The sequence below is a fragment of the Pristis pectinata genome, chromosome 6 (genome assembly GCF_009764475.1).
Source record: "Pristis pectinata isolate sPriPec2 chromosome 6, sPriPec2.1.pri, whole genome shotgun sequence".
In the NCBI taxonomy this organism is placed as follows: domain Eukaryota; kingdom Metazoa; phylum Chordata; class Chondrichthyes; order Rhinopristiformes; family Pristidae; genus Pristis; species Pristis pectinata.
This window is the reverse complement of record NC_067410.1, coordinates 32,306,520-32,320,301: the sequence shown is the minus strand read 5'-3', so window position 1 is coordinate 32,320,301 and position 13,782 is coordinate 32,306,520. Positions and strand designations below refer to the sequence as shown.

At 37.7% G+C, this 13,782-nt stretch overlaps 1 protein-coding gene across 1 annotated transcript in view; it reads left to right on the top strand.

Annotated features, from left to right (window-relative positions):
* Positions 1 to 13,782, top strand: part of suclg2 (succinate-CoA ligase GDP-forming subunit beta) — a 297,231-nt gene that overhangs the window by 82,390 nt on the left and 201,059 nt on the right. Inside the window, exon 2 of the mRNA XM_052018514.1 lies at positions 9,994 to 10,135. Within this exon, the coding sequence (XP_051874474.1) occupies positions 9,994 to 10,135 (142 nt within the window). The remainder of the gene's footprint in view (positions 1 to 9,993; positions 10,136 to 13,782) is intronic.

The window sequence follows — 13,782 nt, the reverse complement described above, 5'->3', positions numbered from 1 at the left end:
CTCAAACCTGCCATGTGCAGCAGTAATATTTTGTTTATAACAGTATGTATAATCTCCAGCCCCTCTCACCTAAATGATATTTACTTACTTGGTATCACCAAAAAAATATAATGTTACAAGCTTGGGCAAATTATAGGGAAGGTATCTGGAAAGGAGATCAGGGTAATCTGTGGGGGATTTACTTTGGCCCCTTTTATTCCTCATTCAAAGTGCTATTAGAAAGTTCTGTCCCTATAATTCTTTTTCTGCATTTGGACAACTTACTCTTTTAGCTTAGATTGTTCAAGGATGAAGAGAATAGAAGTGAACAAAGATTGCTTTCTTGAATGTGTTTTACAGGTGATAAATACTTGTCAATATTTGTTTTGAGTTCTGGTAACAATTTACTCCTGCAGATCCTGAACATGTCAACTGTCTCCTGTTGCAGGTGCTGAGAGGAGAAGGGAGTTGTTATTTTTCTGTTCTTTACTTTCTAGCTCCTAGTTGGTAAAGGTGACATTCCTTTGTGAGCAATGCGTCATTCTTCTGGGATATTAGTGTGTAGCAGTTTCAGCTGTATAAGTAGCATATTTTTGCAGTTTGTAGATTATTGATTTTGAGCAAGTTTGGATGACCACATCTTGCTGGTGTATCTGTCTAATCGTCAAGAAAATAATGAGTCATTTATCTTATTTTTATTTGTGGAACCATCCAGTGCTTAAATAGGATGTTGCACTAGCTTATAAAATAACTGTAATTTCAATTAATTTGCTGAATTGGTCATGGAAGGTGCCAGGTGAATGCAGGCTATTTCTTTCGTGATTACATAGTTTTCAAAACCTGAAGTACTGGTTACTCAATTAACCCTTTAGTAGTAACAAAGCAATAATTAATGACAGAATGTCAGAATTATATTTTGTGAATTAAGACCTTTACTTGAAGAGAAACTGCTCTGTAATGTTAATTTGGTGTTGCTGTCCATTAAGCATTATGCTTATTTTATTTATTGCATGTTTTAATTCAGTTTGAAGTACAGTCTTGTTTGGGGTTGCTCATATTATGCAATGAGAAAAATAGTACATTTACTAAAATGTTTCAGAATTATGTGCAAGAGGAACAGGTGAAAGCTATTTAGCTCTTCAAGCCTGTTTAGCTGAAAAGAATCAGAAGACTCACAGCATTTTAAATGAAGAAGACTTTCCTCATCTCAGTCCTAAATGGCCAAGCATTTAGTATGAGACTGTTGCTCCTAGTTCTAGATTATCTATTCAGGGGAAGCATCTGCTGCATTTTTAATATTAGTATATGTTTTAATGAGATCACCTCTCATTGTTCTAAACTTGAGAATTAAAATGTGGTCCATTTGTTCCCTCATTAAATATTCCCCTCATTACACATCAACCCTTATTGCATTCTCACTGAGGCAAATGTGGGTGACCAAAACTGTACACAGTTTACCAGCTGTGGTATTACTCAGCCCAATGTACTTGCATTGAGACCTTTCTCTTAAATTTGAATCTCTTTGAAATCAAAGGCAACATACAATTTGCTTTTCTATTGCTTGCTGTACCTGCATCATAATTTTCAGTGATCCATGTATAAATGGTCATGAGGATCATTTTTGAATGGCAACTTTCCCCATTCTCTCTCATTTAAAAAAAATAAATATACTGATTACCAGTGTTTCCAACCAAGTGGATATCTTTGCACTTCTAAACATTATATGCCACCCATCACGTTCTTGTCTGGATCCCTTTGCCAGCTCTTTGTATCCTCATACAGCTTGCTTTCCCATCTAAATTTGTATCATTAATGGAGTTGGATATAGGATTCTGTTTCCTCAACTAAGTCATGGATATAGTTGTAAATAACTGAAGCTTCAGCTTCAATCATTCACACTCAATTATAACCTGCTGACCTGCAAATGCAATTATTATTTCCATAGCCCAGACAACATTGTTAGTAAAGTAGTATAGGGCACTTGGAAAATTATGATGTGATTTAGCAGAAAGGGAAATGTGAGAGTTGAAATTTCAGGAGGTACGGAGAAAAAACAAAGGTAGAGTATATTTAAATTTTAAACAAGATACTTCATGAGGGTTTTTTTTTACTCAAATTGTCCATTTATCAATTCTCAGACTGTGCTCAAGTATTCCCAAATCCCTACAATAATTTCATTTCTTGAACAGAAGGATTAGGTCTCTGACCTGCAGAGACCATTCTATGATATTGTTGACTTTTAGTCTCATGAGTTTCTCTAGCACCTGTATCTTACCAGCACTCAGTTTTGAAGTTCCTCATTTCACTAGACCCATGGTTGCTCACTATTTCTAGAATGTTTTCCTATGTCTTCTTCTATGCAGAAAATATGTACAGCATTTGTTTATCATTTCAGTCAATACTTTATTTCAATTTAAATTTCCCTTGCCTCTACCTGTAAGAGGCTCATGTTTATCTTTACTGATCTCTTTTCCAATATCGGTGGAAGTATGCAATATGTTTTTAGATGTCTTGCAACATAATGTCTTTTACTGTGCTTCACTCTTATATGTTAAATCAACAAGTGATTTGTCACTTGATTGATATGCCACTTGATTAACAAGTGCTTTAATCTCCGGGTCATCTGATCCCTATTAACTAGTTCTTATAACTTTATAGGCTATCACTCTATTTGAATTATTACTGCTGTATAAGACAGAGTTTCCTGCAGTCGCAGTTGAATTCACAGGGTTTGATTGTTTAATATTCTTCTTTCTGTCATTAAAATTCAGATAAATAATTCAACTACCCTAGTTGTCTACTCGGGAAGGAATGCTGAATTTTCAGTAGTTTGTTGACGTTGAAGCATCAAGCTTATTATTTTAGGACATTAGGAGAGACGTGTTTGACCTGTAGGTTATTGAGCAAAGTCAACTGAACCTGTACATCCACAACAATATGTATTTTCTTCTATTCTCTAGTGAAGAACAAATGAGTTATTTTAGCAGAGGGTATGTATCACCATTACCAAATTATTTGAAGGCACATGGCTATGCATCCATCAGTGTTACCTCTGTTCCAACCACTGCTAAAGAAGTAGCTGATCTACTGATCTACTTTCCAGGAAAAAAGATGTAAATTGAAATATCATTAATTAACCTCTTGTCGTGAAATCTTGACAGAAAAGTGAAGAAAATTCACGGTTTATTTTAGTCTTGATGATGAAAAGATAACATGATTTAAAAAAAAATAGGAAAATGAGCCATTTATTGTTCCAGGTTTTGCTGGTATTTCTTAGTGTTTAAGTGCTTGACCTCCATCGGCAATCTCCTGGCTAAACTTTGCCACTGGACTCGAGTCTAATGGCGAAGCAATAGGTCACTGAGATTCCCTGACAACCCTTGGCACAGGTTTGTGAGACCATTCATTTGGATGGGAGATGGTAAAGTCAAGAAAAAGAAAGTTAAGAATAAGATGAGTTGTTTCTTTTAAGTTATTTATATTTAGCTTAAAGTTTTAATTATTTAAAATGTTTAATAATTTTAATTGATTTTTTAAAGTTTCTGATCATTTTTAATTTGTTTTTATTATTTCACATATACTGGTTTTTAAATGTTTCTACATGAGAGAATATTGGGAAATATTGACAGCTTTGACAGATCCTATGACTGGGCATGGGTTTTGCATCTATCAAAGGTCTTCAGAGGAAGTTCATGGGCAAGGCTTATTCTGGCTCACCCGCTTTACCTGATTATGTCACTGCAGGCCCTTACTCCAGTTAGAGGTTTGACTCTTGGCTCCAGAACTATCTTGGACAGCAAAACTAGCCTTACTGACCTGGAGAAGGGAAGTTCAGGAAAATGGGGAAGAGTCGGGCACTTTTGAGCAGTTGGACCTTTGAGGAGGTAACAAGCTGGTTAGACAAAGGCAAGTCAGTGGACATTATTTACTCAGGTTTTCAGAAGGCCTTTGGCAAAGTGCTGCCTACGAGGCTGCTAAACAAGATAAGAGCCCTTGATGTTCGAGGTAAGGTACTAGCATGGATAGAAGATTGGCTGACTGGCAGAAGTCAGAGAGTGGGGATAAAGGGGTCCTTTTCAGGATGGCTTCCGGTGATCATGTGGAGTTCGGCAGGGGTTGGTGTTGGGGCACAACTTTTCACTTTAAACATTAATGATCTGGATGAAGAAATTGATGGCATTCTGACCAAGTTTGCAGATGATACAATGATAGGTGGAGGGACAGGTAATGTCGTGGAGGCAGGGAGTCTGCAGAAGGACTTGGATAGGTTAGGAGAGTGGGTAAAGAAATGACAGATGGAATACAGCGTAGGGAAGTGTGGCATTATGGACTTTGCTAGGAAGAGTAAAGGTGTAGACTGTTTTCTAAAATGGGGAGAGAATTCAGAAATTGGAGGTGCAAAGGGTCTTGGGAGTCCTAGTTCAGGATCCATTTAAGGTTAACTCGCAGGTTGAGTCAGTAGTAAGGAAGGCAAATGCATTTGAGGGCACTAGAATATAAAAGGATATACTGGTGACGCATTGACGAGACCACATTTGGAATATTGTGAGCAATATTGGGCTCCGTTTCTAAGGAAGGATATGCTAGCCTTGGAGAGGGTCCAGGGGATGAAAGGCTTTATGAAAGAGGAGCATTTGATGGCTCTGGGTCTGTACTCGATGGAGTTCATAAGGATAATCAGGGACCTAATTGAAATTTGCAGAATACTGAAAGGCCTGGATAAAGTGGATGTGGACAGGATGTTTCCATTAGTAGGAGAGTCTAGAATCCAAGGGCACAGCCTCAGAATAAAGGGATGTCCCTTTAAAACTGAGATGAGGAGGAATTTCTTCAGCCAGAGGGTGGTGAATCTGTGGAATTCATTTCCACAGAGGGCGCTGGAAGCCAAGTCATTGGGTGTATTTAAGGCAGAAATTGATAGGTTCTTGATTGGTTAAGGGTCACGGGGAGAAGCCAGGAGAACGGGGTTGAAAAAAAAATGTTTGAATGGTGGAGTGGACTCGATGGGCCAAATAGCCTAATTCTGCTCCTATATCTTATGGTCTAGTTCAGGAAAATCTGGACTACTGTTGCTTTTTGAATAAGGGCAGTTTTCCTAAAGTTGCATAAATTGAAGCGGCCTTACTAGTAATTCATATCTTTTAATGATTTTTTTTCAATCTTTTTATTAGTTTTCAAATTAATATAGATTGATATATAGCATCAATATTTATACATGTAATACAAAGAGATCAGGATAACAATCATAGCATAGATAATCATAAAGAACAATAAAATATAAAAAAAATCTGTAGATCCAACGATCTCTTAGTAAATGAATATAATATAAAAGAAAGGAAAGGAAAAGATTTATTATATAAATTTAAAAGAAAAACCCCAGTCAATAAAAAAAATTATAAACAATATAAACTAAACAAAAAAAAGCTTTTTAAAAAGAAAAACAAACAACAAAAAAAAGAAAAAAAACTGGGCTAGAATTTCTCAGTAGAAACAGAGCAATATTATGTCGTCAAGTCCGTTCCTCCAAGTTGGAAAGTTATTGAAAGGGGATCTACATCATGTGAAAATATTAAATAAATGGACTCCAAATATCTTCAAATTTAAGCGAAGGATCAACAGTACCACTCCTAATTTTTTCCAAGTTTAAGCATGATATAGTTTGAGAAAACCATTGAAAAGTAGTAGGGGGTATTGGATCCTTCAATTTAAGCAAAATGGATCGTTTGGCCATTAATGTAACAAAAGCAATCATACGGTTAGCGAAAGGAGATAAATGGCGATTTTTAAAAATAATTGACTCTTTGGACATACTACAATTTCAAGTGGGCTCTAAACTTTAATGGAATTTGGAGTTGGAATGTCAGTGAACCCGACTGTGTTTGCTGAAATCAGTTGTTTCAAGTGATATTCTGCTGTTGTACAGGATTTTCTGTTGTAGTCTTCATTGAGGCTGTTCATTGAGCAAATAATGTAGAATCAAGAATTGATGTGAGCTTCAACTTTTACATTCTACTTTTGCTGTTAACTCTATTTGAAAATGTTCTGCCCTTCTGAATGAGGTATAACTAAGTACAAATTAGTGCTGGATAATCTTTCAGGCTCTGAAATACTACATTTGTATGTTGTGGAGTATACTTTCCTCAGAATAACTATTTCAAAATCTTAAAGGTTTGAAAATAAAGATTACTTCAATTTATTTTGGTTTAAACTGACTCTAATTCAAAATGTGCAATTTTTCCAATTTAAAGCATGGTTTGCATTTTGGACTATAGTTGACTTCCTTTTACAGAGTAAGCATAGTGTAAAGTTTTGGTTGTCCAAGTCTGAAGCCTGTAGTCAAACTCTTGTTTGGAGGAGTGTAATTGCTATTTTAGTTGATCTTTACCTAAAATATTAGGATTAAAATTCTGAAAAATTACTTCAGGAACAGTGTATGATATTCTGATGCTTTGTTTATTTGGAGATGAAATATAGATTCCCAAAGTAGAGGAATGGTTAGTTTCTACTCAAATACGTGTATAAAGGGCTCCACATAAGGGCCGAGATATCATCTGCTCAATGCCCAAAATAACACAAAAAACAGCATTGTGCAAATGAAAATCGTGTTAATTTTGCACCTGTTTTGGAATGAGTTAATGACGGCCTTTAAGGTACGGACTTCTGTGTGTGCTTCTCAAAGGTTTGTTTAACAGATTTGTTTGTTTGCGCTGGTCCCAAAGTCAAAATCAGAATCACTCTCTCTCTCTTAGGCTATGTCTTTGGATATCTGCATATAAGACACTGTGCTGCTCACTGTTGCATTACAATGGGCAATAAATGTTCCACTGGCAAACTGCAGGACCTTCCTTTTTAATAAATGTGACTTTTATATTTATATCTAGAAGGAACATTTGGCTACAATGCAAGGCTCCCAAATCACCAGTATTAAAAGAGGGCACTCACTCCCTTCCAGATACCTCCCTGACAACCTCTTCCTTTTAAGTGCTCTCTCCACAAGGAGTGTGCCTTGTGGGCACTATTCTTCAGAGATTGTCCAGATTCCTCTGCCTGATTTTCCCCTGTAACTCCCTCCCACCTAATTATTGTAGCATCTAATAATACCTTGCTAGTGATCTCCAGTGGCTGAAGGTGCTAATGGTATAATAGTGTAACCCTTTGAGTGACATCTCCCTGCCCCATCTGTGGAAGAGTCTGCAGTTCCCATATTGGCCTCGTCAGCCACCTCATAAAACCGGAAAGGAAGCAATTCATCCTTGATCCAAAGGGACAGCTGGAGAAGAAATTCCTGAGGTCAGAGCTGTGAGGACAGGTGCTACTAACACAAGAAAATTCAACCTGTTATAGTTGCTTTTCCTGAAATAGAGTAGCTCTGTATGAGGGAACCAATTAATGCTGTGCAATTTTTGAGGACAAACTATTGAATTCTTTTTTTAAAGAGTTTTTAACTATTTGGGATTTTGCCAACTGTTTTCATTCCAGTAAAATGCTGTGGATGAATTTCAAGGCTAAAGTCTTACATAAATTAGTTCATTTGGATTGTGTGGTAGAACATAAATCATTCTCTCTTTACGTTGAAATGTATTTAGAGATCTATTTAACTTAGTATAGTTTTATTTTGATTTTTTTCCAAAATATGAGCATTCCTAACAAAAATGTCTCATTCTGGGTGTAACCCGATTTTAAATGCCCTGGAAATATTGCAGTCAGTCAGTTACTAGTTTCACTGGTGCACTTTATTCAGTTTCTTGAGAAAATATTTAAAGGGTCCACTGGTCCTATGGAAGGTAACATTTTCTCAGGTTGTTGTCATAAGATAAATGCTACTATTTTGAGGACAGCAAGGTCAGCTGCTTTTCAAATTTGCTTATTACCTGTGGCTGTTGTTGGGAAGCCAGCAATTATTGTCCATCCTTAATTTGCTGTGCGAAAGTGAGGGTGAACTGCTTTTTTGAGCCAATTTTGTCCTTCCGATGAGGAACGATTAAGCAAAAGAAAGTTTCACCTTTTTTCTTCCAAGATAGCAAACTTAATGATGGATGGAGTATTATTCAGTATTCTTGTGAAATTCTGATAAAGTCACTCTGGTATATTTACACAACCTCCATTGTTTGTAAATGTGTTACATTGTGATTAGCTCACCATTCAAGATGGACTGACCCTGGGAGACAATTTCTTGAATAACATAGAGGCTGTTTCTGCAATGTTTACATTTTTTCTAACTTTGCTTCAAGGGTAAAAAGGAAAAGTTAGCTTTTCCTTTTTACCCTCACCATGTATCTTGGCTTTTTGAAGAAAGGGGGAAATACAAGAATGTAAACAGTGGGCTCCACCAGAAGCAAACTGCAGCAGTCTACTTGTGCGCTCACAGTAGAATCCAGGGCAGTGATGCACAAGCTGCCATTTCTCAGGAAAGAACACTTTAGAAGGCTTCATTAGATAAGTATTCAGCATGATAGGATTGCATCATGTAGCTTGACCAGACTTGGAGGCACATTCCAGAAGAATCAATTTCATAACTGCAGTTTTCATTGATGATTAAGGAGCATTACAAACTTCCACTGCAGATACTAGTAATTTGAGTACATCACCTGTCTTTAGACTAAGAAAGCAGGTAACCTCTGCTGATTTACTGGGGTAAGTGAGTTTATCTCCTTTCGCTGTGCATTTTGCCATTCAAGTCAAGGTTTGAAAATAATTATAGCATTGTCATCCAAGTATGAAAAATTCACGATAGCTATCTCCATTGCAGGACATCAGTGAGAAGGCTTTCAATTGCAGATTTGACTAAGTTGCTTAACAGTTTTTTTTATATATCTGTTATTGTAGCTTTTACCAGTTTGTCATTTTCTTTTTCTTAATTTGTTGCTTTTCATTATCTTGAAGTATGTAAGGGTAAGAACAGATGAAACAATGCTTAACTTTTATCTAATATGTACAGGATTTTTTAAACCAGCTTTAAAGTTTTCAGTGACTTGATATTTTATGTTTGATGTCACCTCATATCTAATTAATTTTTATGTTAATATTCATTTTTTGTAGTTGCCAGGCTCCTTATCGTTATCTCTATTCTGGGAATGGTTCTGTGGCTGATCGTGAAATTGTGATTTTTTTTTTGTGTCAGATTCTCTTCTGCTAAGTTTTTCAGTGGAGGAAAGGGCTATCATTTGACTTAGGATTCTTAAATCTATTGGAACAGCTGATTGGTCTCCTGAGTAAAACCACTGGTGTTTTGGCTGAAACCATCCTTTCATGTGTGATTCACTTCCCAGATGGAGGGAGTGGTCATATAGACTGTGGTAAAGTGTTTTTTTTAAGTATGGGAAGCAGTCACCTTTGTTGTTGCTCTCTGAAGACTGAATTTCACTTCCCTAAAGCTGGTTTCTGCAGTGGTGTGTGCAAGTCGGTGAATTGAATTAGTGTTCCATTTATTACCTATTTATGCCGTGTATTGTAGAAAGTTATAAAATTCTAATAAACGTTTATTGTATAACTTGCTAATGGATGATTTTAATGAATCATTATTATTGACGTTTCACATTGCAGTTGAAACTGTAGTAAAATCATCTTTAATTTAAACAGTACAGTGACAGCAATGAACTATCATAACATTATGGCAAGCAACAAAAAAAACAGCTTGCATGGACAGCATTCACTGACAGCTGCTGAAGCAGCTCAACCTTATCCCTTTTCTCAAAGTCTGTTTCATTAACATCTTGTCTGAGCATCTTTGAACATGTTTACAGGGATAGACTCCCAAGGCACTATAATCATAGTAATTAAATTAGATGGTGGATGAGAAATGGTAATAGTGTTGAACTGTAATGAACAGCAGACAAAAAGATAGACTTTTATAGCTTGTTGGAATGTGAACGTGGTCAACAGAGCACGGAGAATGATCATCCATTATAATAGCCAAGCATTTGAATTATTGTTTAAGTTTGTAACAATCATTCAGCAACATGAAATGGCGAGCTTGACACTTTTTTCCCCTTTCTCCTCTCCCTCAACATACAGGTGGTCCGATTAATCCCTGTGAGATGGTTGAATCTTCAAGAATACCAGAGCAAAAAAATCATGGCAGATCACGGTGTCACAGTTCAGCGATTCTTTGTCGCTGAAAACTCACAAGATGCTCTCAATGCTGCTAAGAGACTGAGTAAGTTGGGTAGCAGTGGGAATATTGGCAGCAGTCCGAAATAAAACTGTTAGAAAATAAGTTGTTTGATTATAGGTGACCTTTCTGATTAGCCTTTCATTAAGCCAACAACAGTGTTCACAGAAAGAGGAGGCGAATTATTCACTAAAGTGTTACTGTGACAATAATTCTGAGGCCAACAGTAACTTCTGTTCAATGAAGGTGCAGAGTTAAACATGAATATCCAGGAATTTATGTCACTGCTTACCCACATGCCTTGTGACAATGGCATCATTTCTGCCTCCCCATCAAATGTGAAGAATGATAGGAATCCTGCACTGATGCAGATTTGGACTAAAATTACAACATTTTCTGGCTTTTTCTTTCGCCTCAAGACAACGAGTAAATTACTGGGGAGTGGTAAATAATTCCTTCATATTTTAATTATTCTTGGAGATGTAAACCAATTTTAATTACATTTTTTTTCTTTTACTCTTTTTTTTCTCTCTCTCTCTTTTAGCATGGACAGGTAATAAATACTGGACTTGCTTGTGAAGCCCAGATCCTGGAAAAAATTAAAAATCCTCATAATTCTTCTGCTTTTTCCTCCAGTTTCTGTACAACTCCTGATATTTGAAATGTATGCCCACTTCATTCTTTTTAAACTCTGGCCCAAAATGCACTTTTCAGCTTGCTGTTAAAGGTAGCAATAAACTTAAAAGCAAAACTGTCTGTTGCTAGATTATTATATCTTGATTTGCTTTAAGTATCAGTGCGCTATGTGTGCATGCCATGTGCGTGTATACACACACACACACACACACACACACACACACACACACACACACACACACACACACACACACACACACACCTTAAATAGTCAGTAAAAGAATGGTAAGTGGATTGGTTCCATCCTTGATGGGCTAATTATGGTTGTGGATTCCAGTTTTCCTCTGTGACAGTTATGTCACCATGATCTAGTGTGCTTCTGTGACAGCTCTCCCAATGAACTCAGCAATTTTTCAGGTTTATCCTCAATTATATTACTTCGATAGACGCTCATTGAGGTTTCCATCTGCTTCATGGTGAGAATGAACTTCCCTTGAGCATTTGCTGGCAAGAAAGGCATTTCACCATGGACATATCCTCCACAAAGTGCCAGCAAATTGATAGCATCACTTGTAGTTCCTCTGTGGAACGTGAAGGTTTTAAAATCTTTCAGTATCTCTAGTAACATCAGTGGCCTGTTTTATACAAATGCTCATGAACTAATAGTTGGGTAATGATGGAATGTGTGAAAATGTAACACTTTCATGATTGTAATATTTCCTTGGGTTGTCAGTAATTGAGTGGGTGCTTCTGGTGTTTAGCTAAAGTGACAGCTGAAGGCATCATCTGGGCTATAAATGAGTGGACACCCAGAGCAGCAGATCTCTGCCTGAATTTTCACTCCTGCCCACTGATTACACGAGTTTTGATAGGTCAAATGATTTTCCTTTTTGTTTGTTTGTTGTTACATTTGTAGCATAGTTTGTTCAGCAATTAGTTAATTGATTAAAGTCTTAAAAGATCAGTGCAGACATCATTTGCATTGTGGTCCTCTGATATTCTATGGGAATATGATTTTAATGGATGGATTTAGATGCAGCATAGAGTCATACAGCATGGAAACAGGCCCTTTGGCTCAACTCGTCCATGCTGACTGTGTTGCCCAGTGAGCTAGTCCCATCTGCCCCCTTTTGACCCATAGCCCTATCCATGTACATATCTGGATGGCTTTTAAATGTTGCTAATGTGCCCACCTCAACCACTATTTCTGGCAGCTCATTCCAAATACGCACCGCCCTTTGCATGAAGAAGCTGCCGCTGATGTCCCTTTTAAATCTCTCGCCTCTGATCTTAAACCTATGCCCTTTTTTGTTTTTAGCACCCCCTCCCCAGGAAAAAGACTGTGTGCTTTCACCCTGTCTCTGCCCCTCCATGATTTCATATACCTCTATAAGGTCACCCCTCAATCTTCTACATTCCAGGGGATAAAGTTCTAGTCTACGTCACCTCTCCTTGTAACTCAGGCCCTCAAGTCTAGGCAACATCCTGGTAAATCTTTTCTGCACTTGTTCTAGTTTAGTAACATTTTTTCTGTAATAGGGTGACCAAAGCTGTACATGATACTCCAAGTGCAGCCTCACTAACGTCTTCTATAACTGCGTTATAACTTCCTAAGTCCTATACTCAGTGCCCTGACTGATGAAGGCCAGCGTGCAATATGCGTTCTTCACATTCCCATCTACCTGTGACACCACTTTCAGTGAACAATGCACTTGCACTCCTAGGCCCCTCTGTTCCATAACACTCCCCAGGGCCCCATCATTCATTGTGTAAGTCTTGATCTGGTTTGATCTCCCAAAATGCAGTACCTCCCATTTAACTGGATTGGAAGCCATTTGCCAATCCTCAGCCCACATACCTAGCTGTTCAAGATCCCTCTATAATTTTTCATATCCTTCTGCACTATATACACCACCTATTTTAGTATCATCCGCAAACTTGCTAACCATGCCTTGTGTATTCGCATCCAAATAGTTTATATAAATTACAGACAACAAAGGTCCCAGCACCAACCCCTGTGGCACACCACTAGACACAGGCCTCCAGTCCGAGAAACAACTCTCAACTATCATCTTCTGCTTCCTACCACTGAACCAATTATGAATCCAATACACTATCTCCCCCTGGATCCCATGTGATCTAACCTTCCGGACTAGCCTGCCATGAGGGACCTTGTCAAAGGCCTTGCTAAAGTCCACATGGACAACATCCACTGCCCTTCCCTCATCCACCCTCTTGGTGATCTCCAAGAGATTTGTCTGACATGACTTTCCATGCAGAAAGCCCTGCTGACTGTCCCAAATCAGACCCTGTATCTCCAAATGTTGGTAGATCCTGTCCCTCAGAATCCCCTCCAGCAATTTACCCACCACCAATGTCAGACTCACCGGCCTGTAGTTTCCTGGCTTGTTTTTGCTACCCTTTTTAAACAATGGTATCACATTAGCCACTCTCCAGTCCTCCAGAACCTCACCTGTGGCCAGAGATGAAGCAAAATTCTCCAGAAGGCCCTCCACAATTTCTTCTCTAGCTTCCAACAAGGTCTGTGAATGCATCAGGTCAGGCCCTCAGGATTTATCCACCTTAATGCACTTTAAGGCCTTCAGTACCTCCTCCCTGCTAATTTGTATGTGGCCCAAGACAACACCATTCATTTCCCCCATTTCCTTAACTTTTATCATTTTCTCCACAGTAAAAATTAAAGAGAAATAGTCATTAAAAATCTCTCCCATTTCCTTTGGTTCCACACACGGATGGCCATGTTGATCTTTAAGGGGACCTATTCTCTCCCTAGCTATCCCTTTACTCTTAATATACCAATAGAATCTTTAGCAACCTATCAATATTTTGTTTTAAAAAAAAGCAACAAAGATAAATCATCAGTGTAACGTTGCAAACATTATATGCTACTACTTGTGTATTATTTATGTGTCAGGTGACTGGAGGAACATATTCGTCTAATGATCTGAGGTATAAATGAAGAATGACTGATCCTTTAGTACTACTAATGGACAGTTTGGGATATAATTTGAGCAGCTCGTCTTGAATTTTAAGTG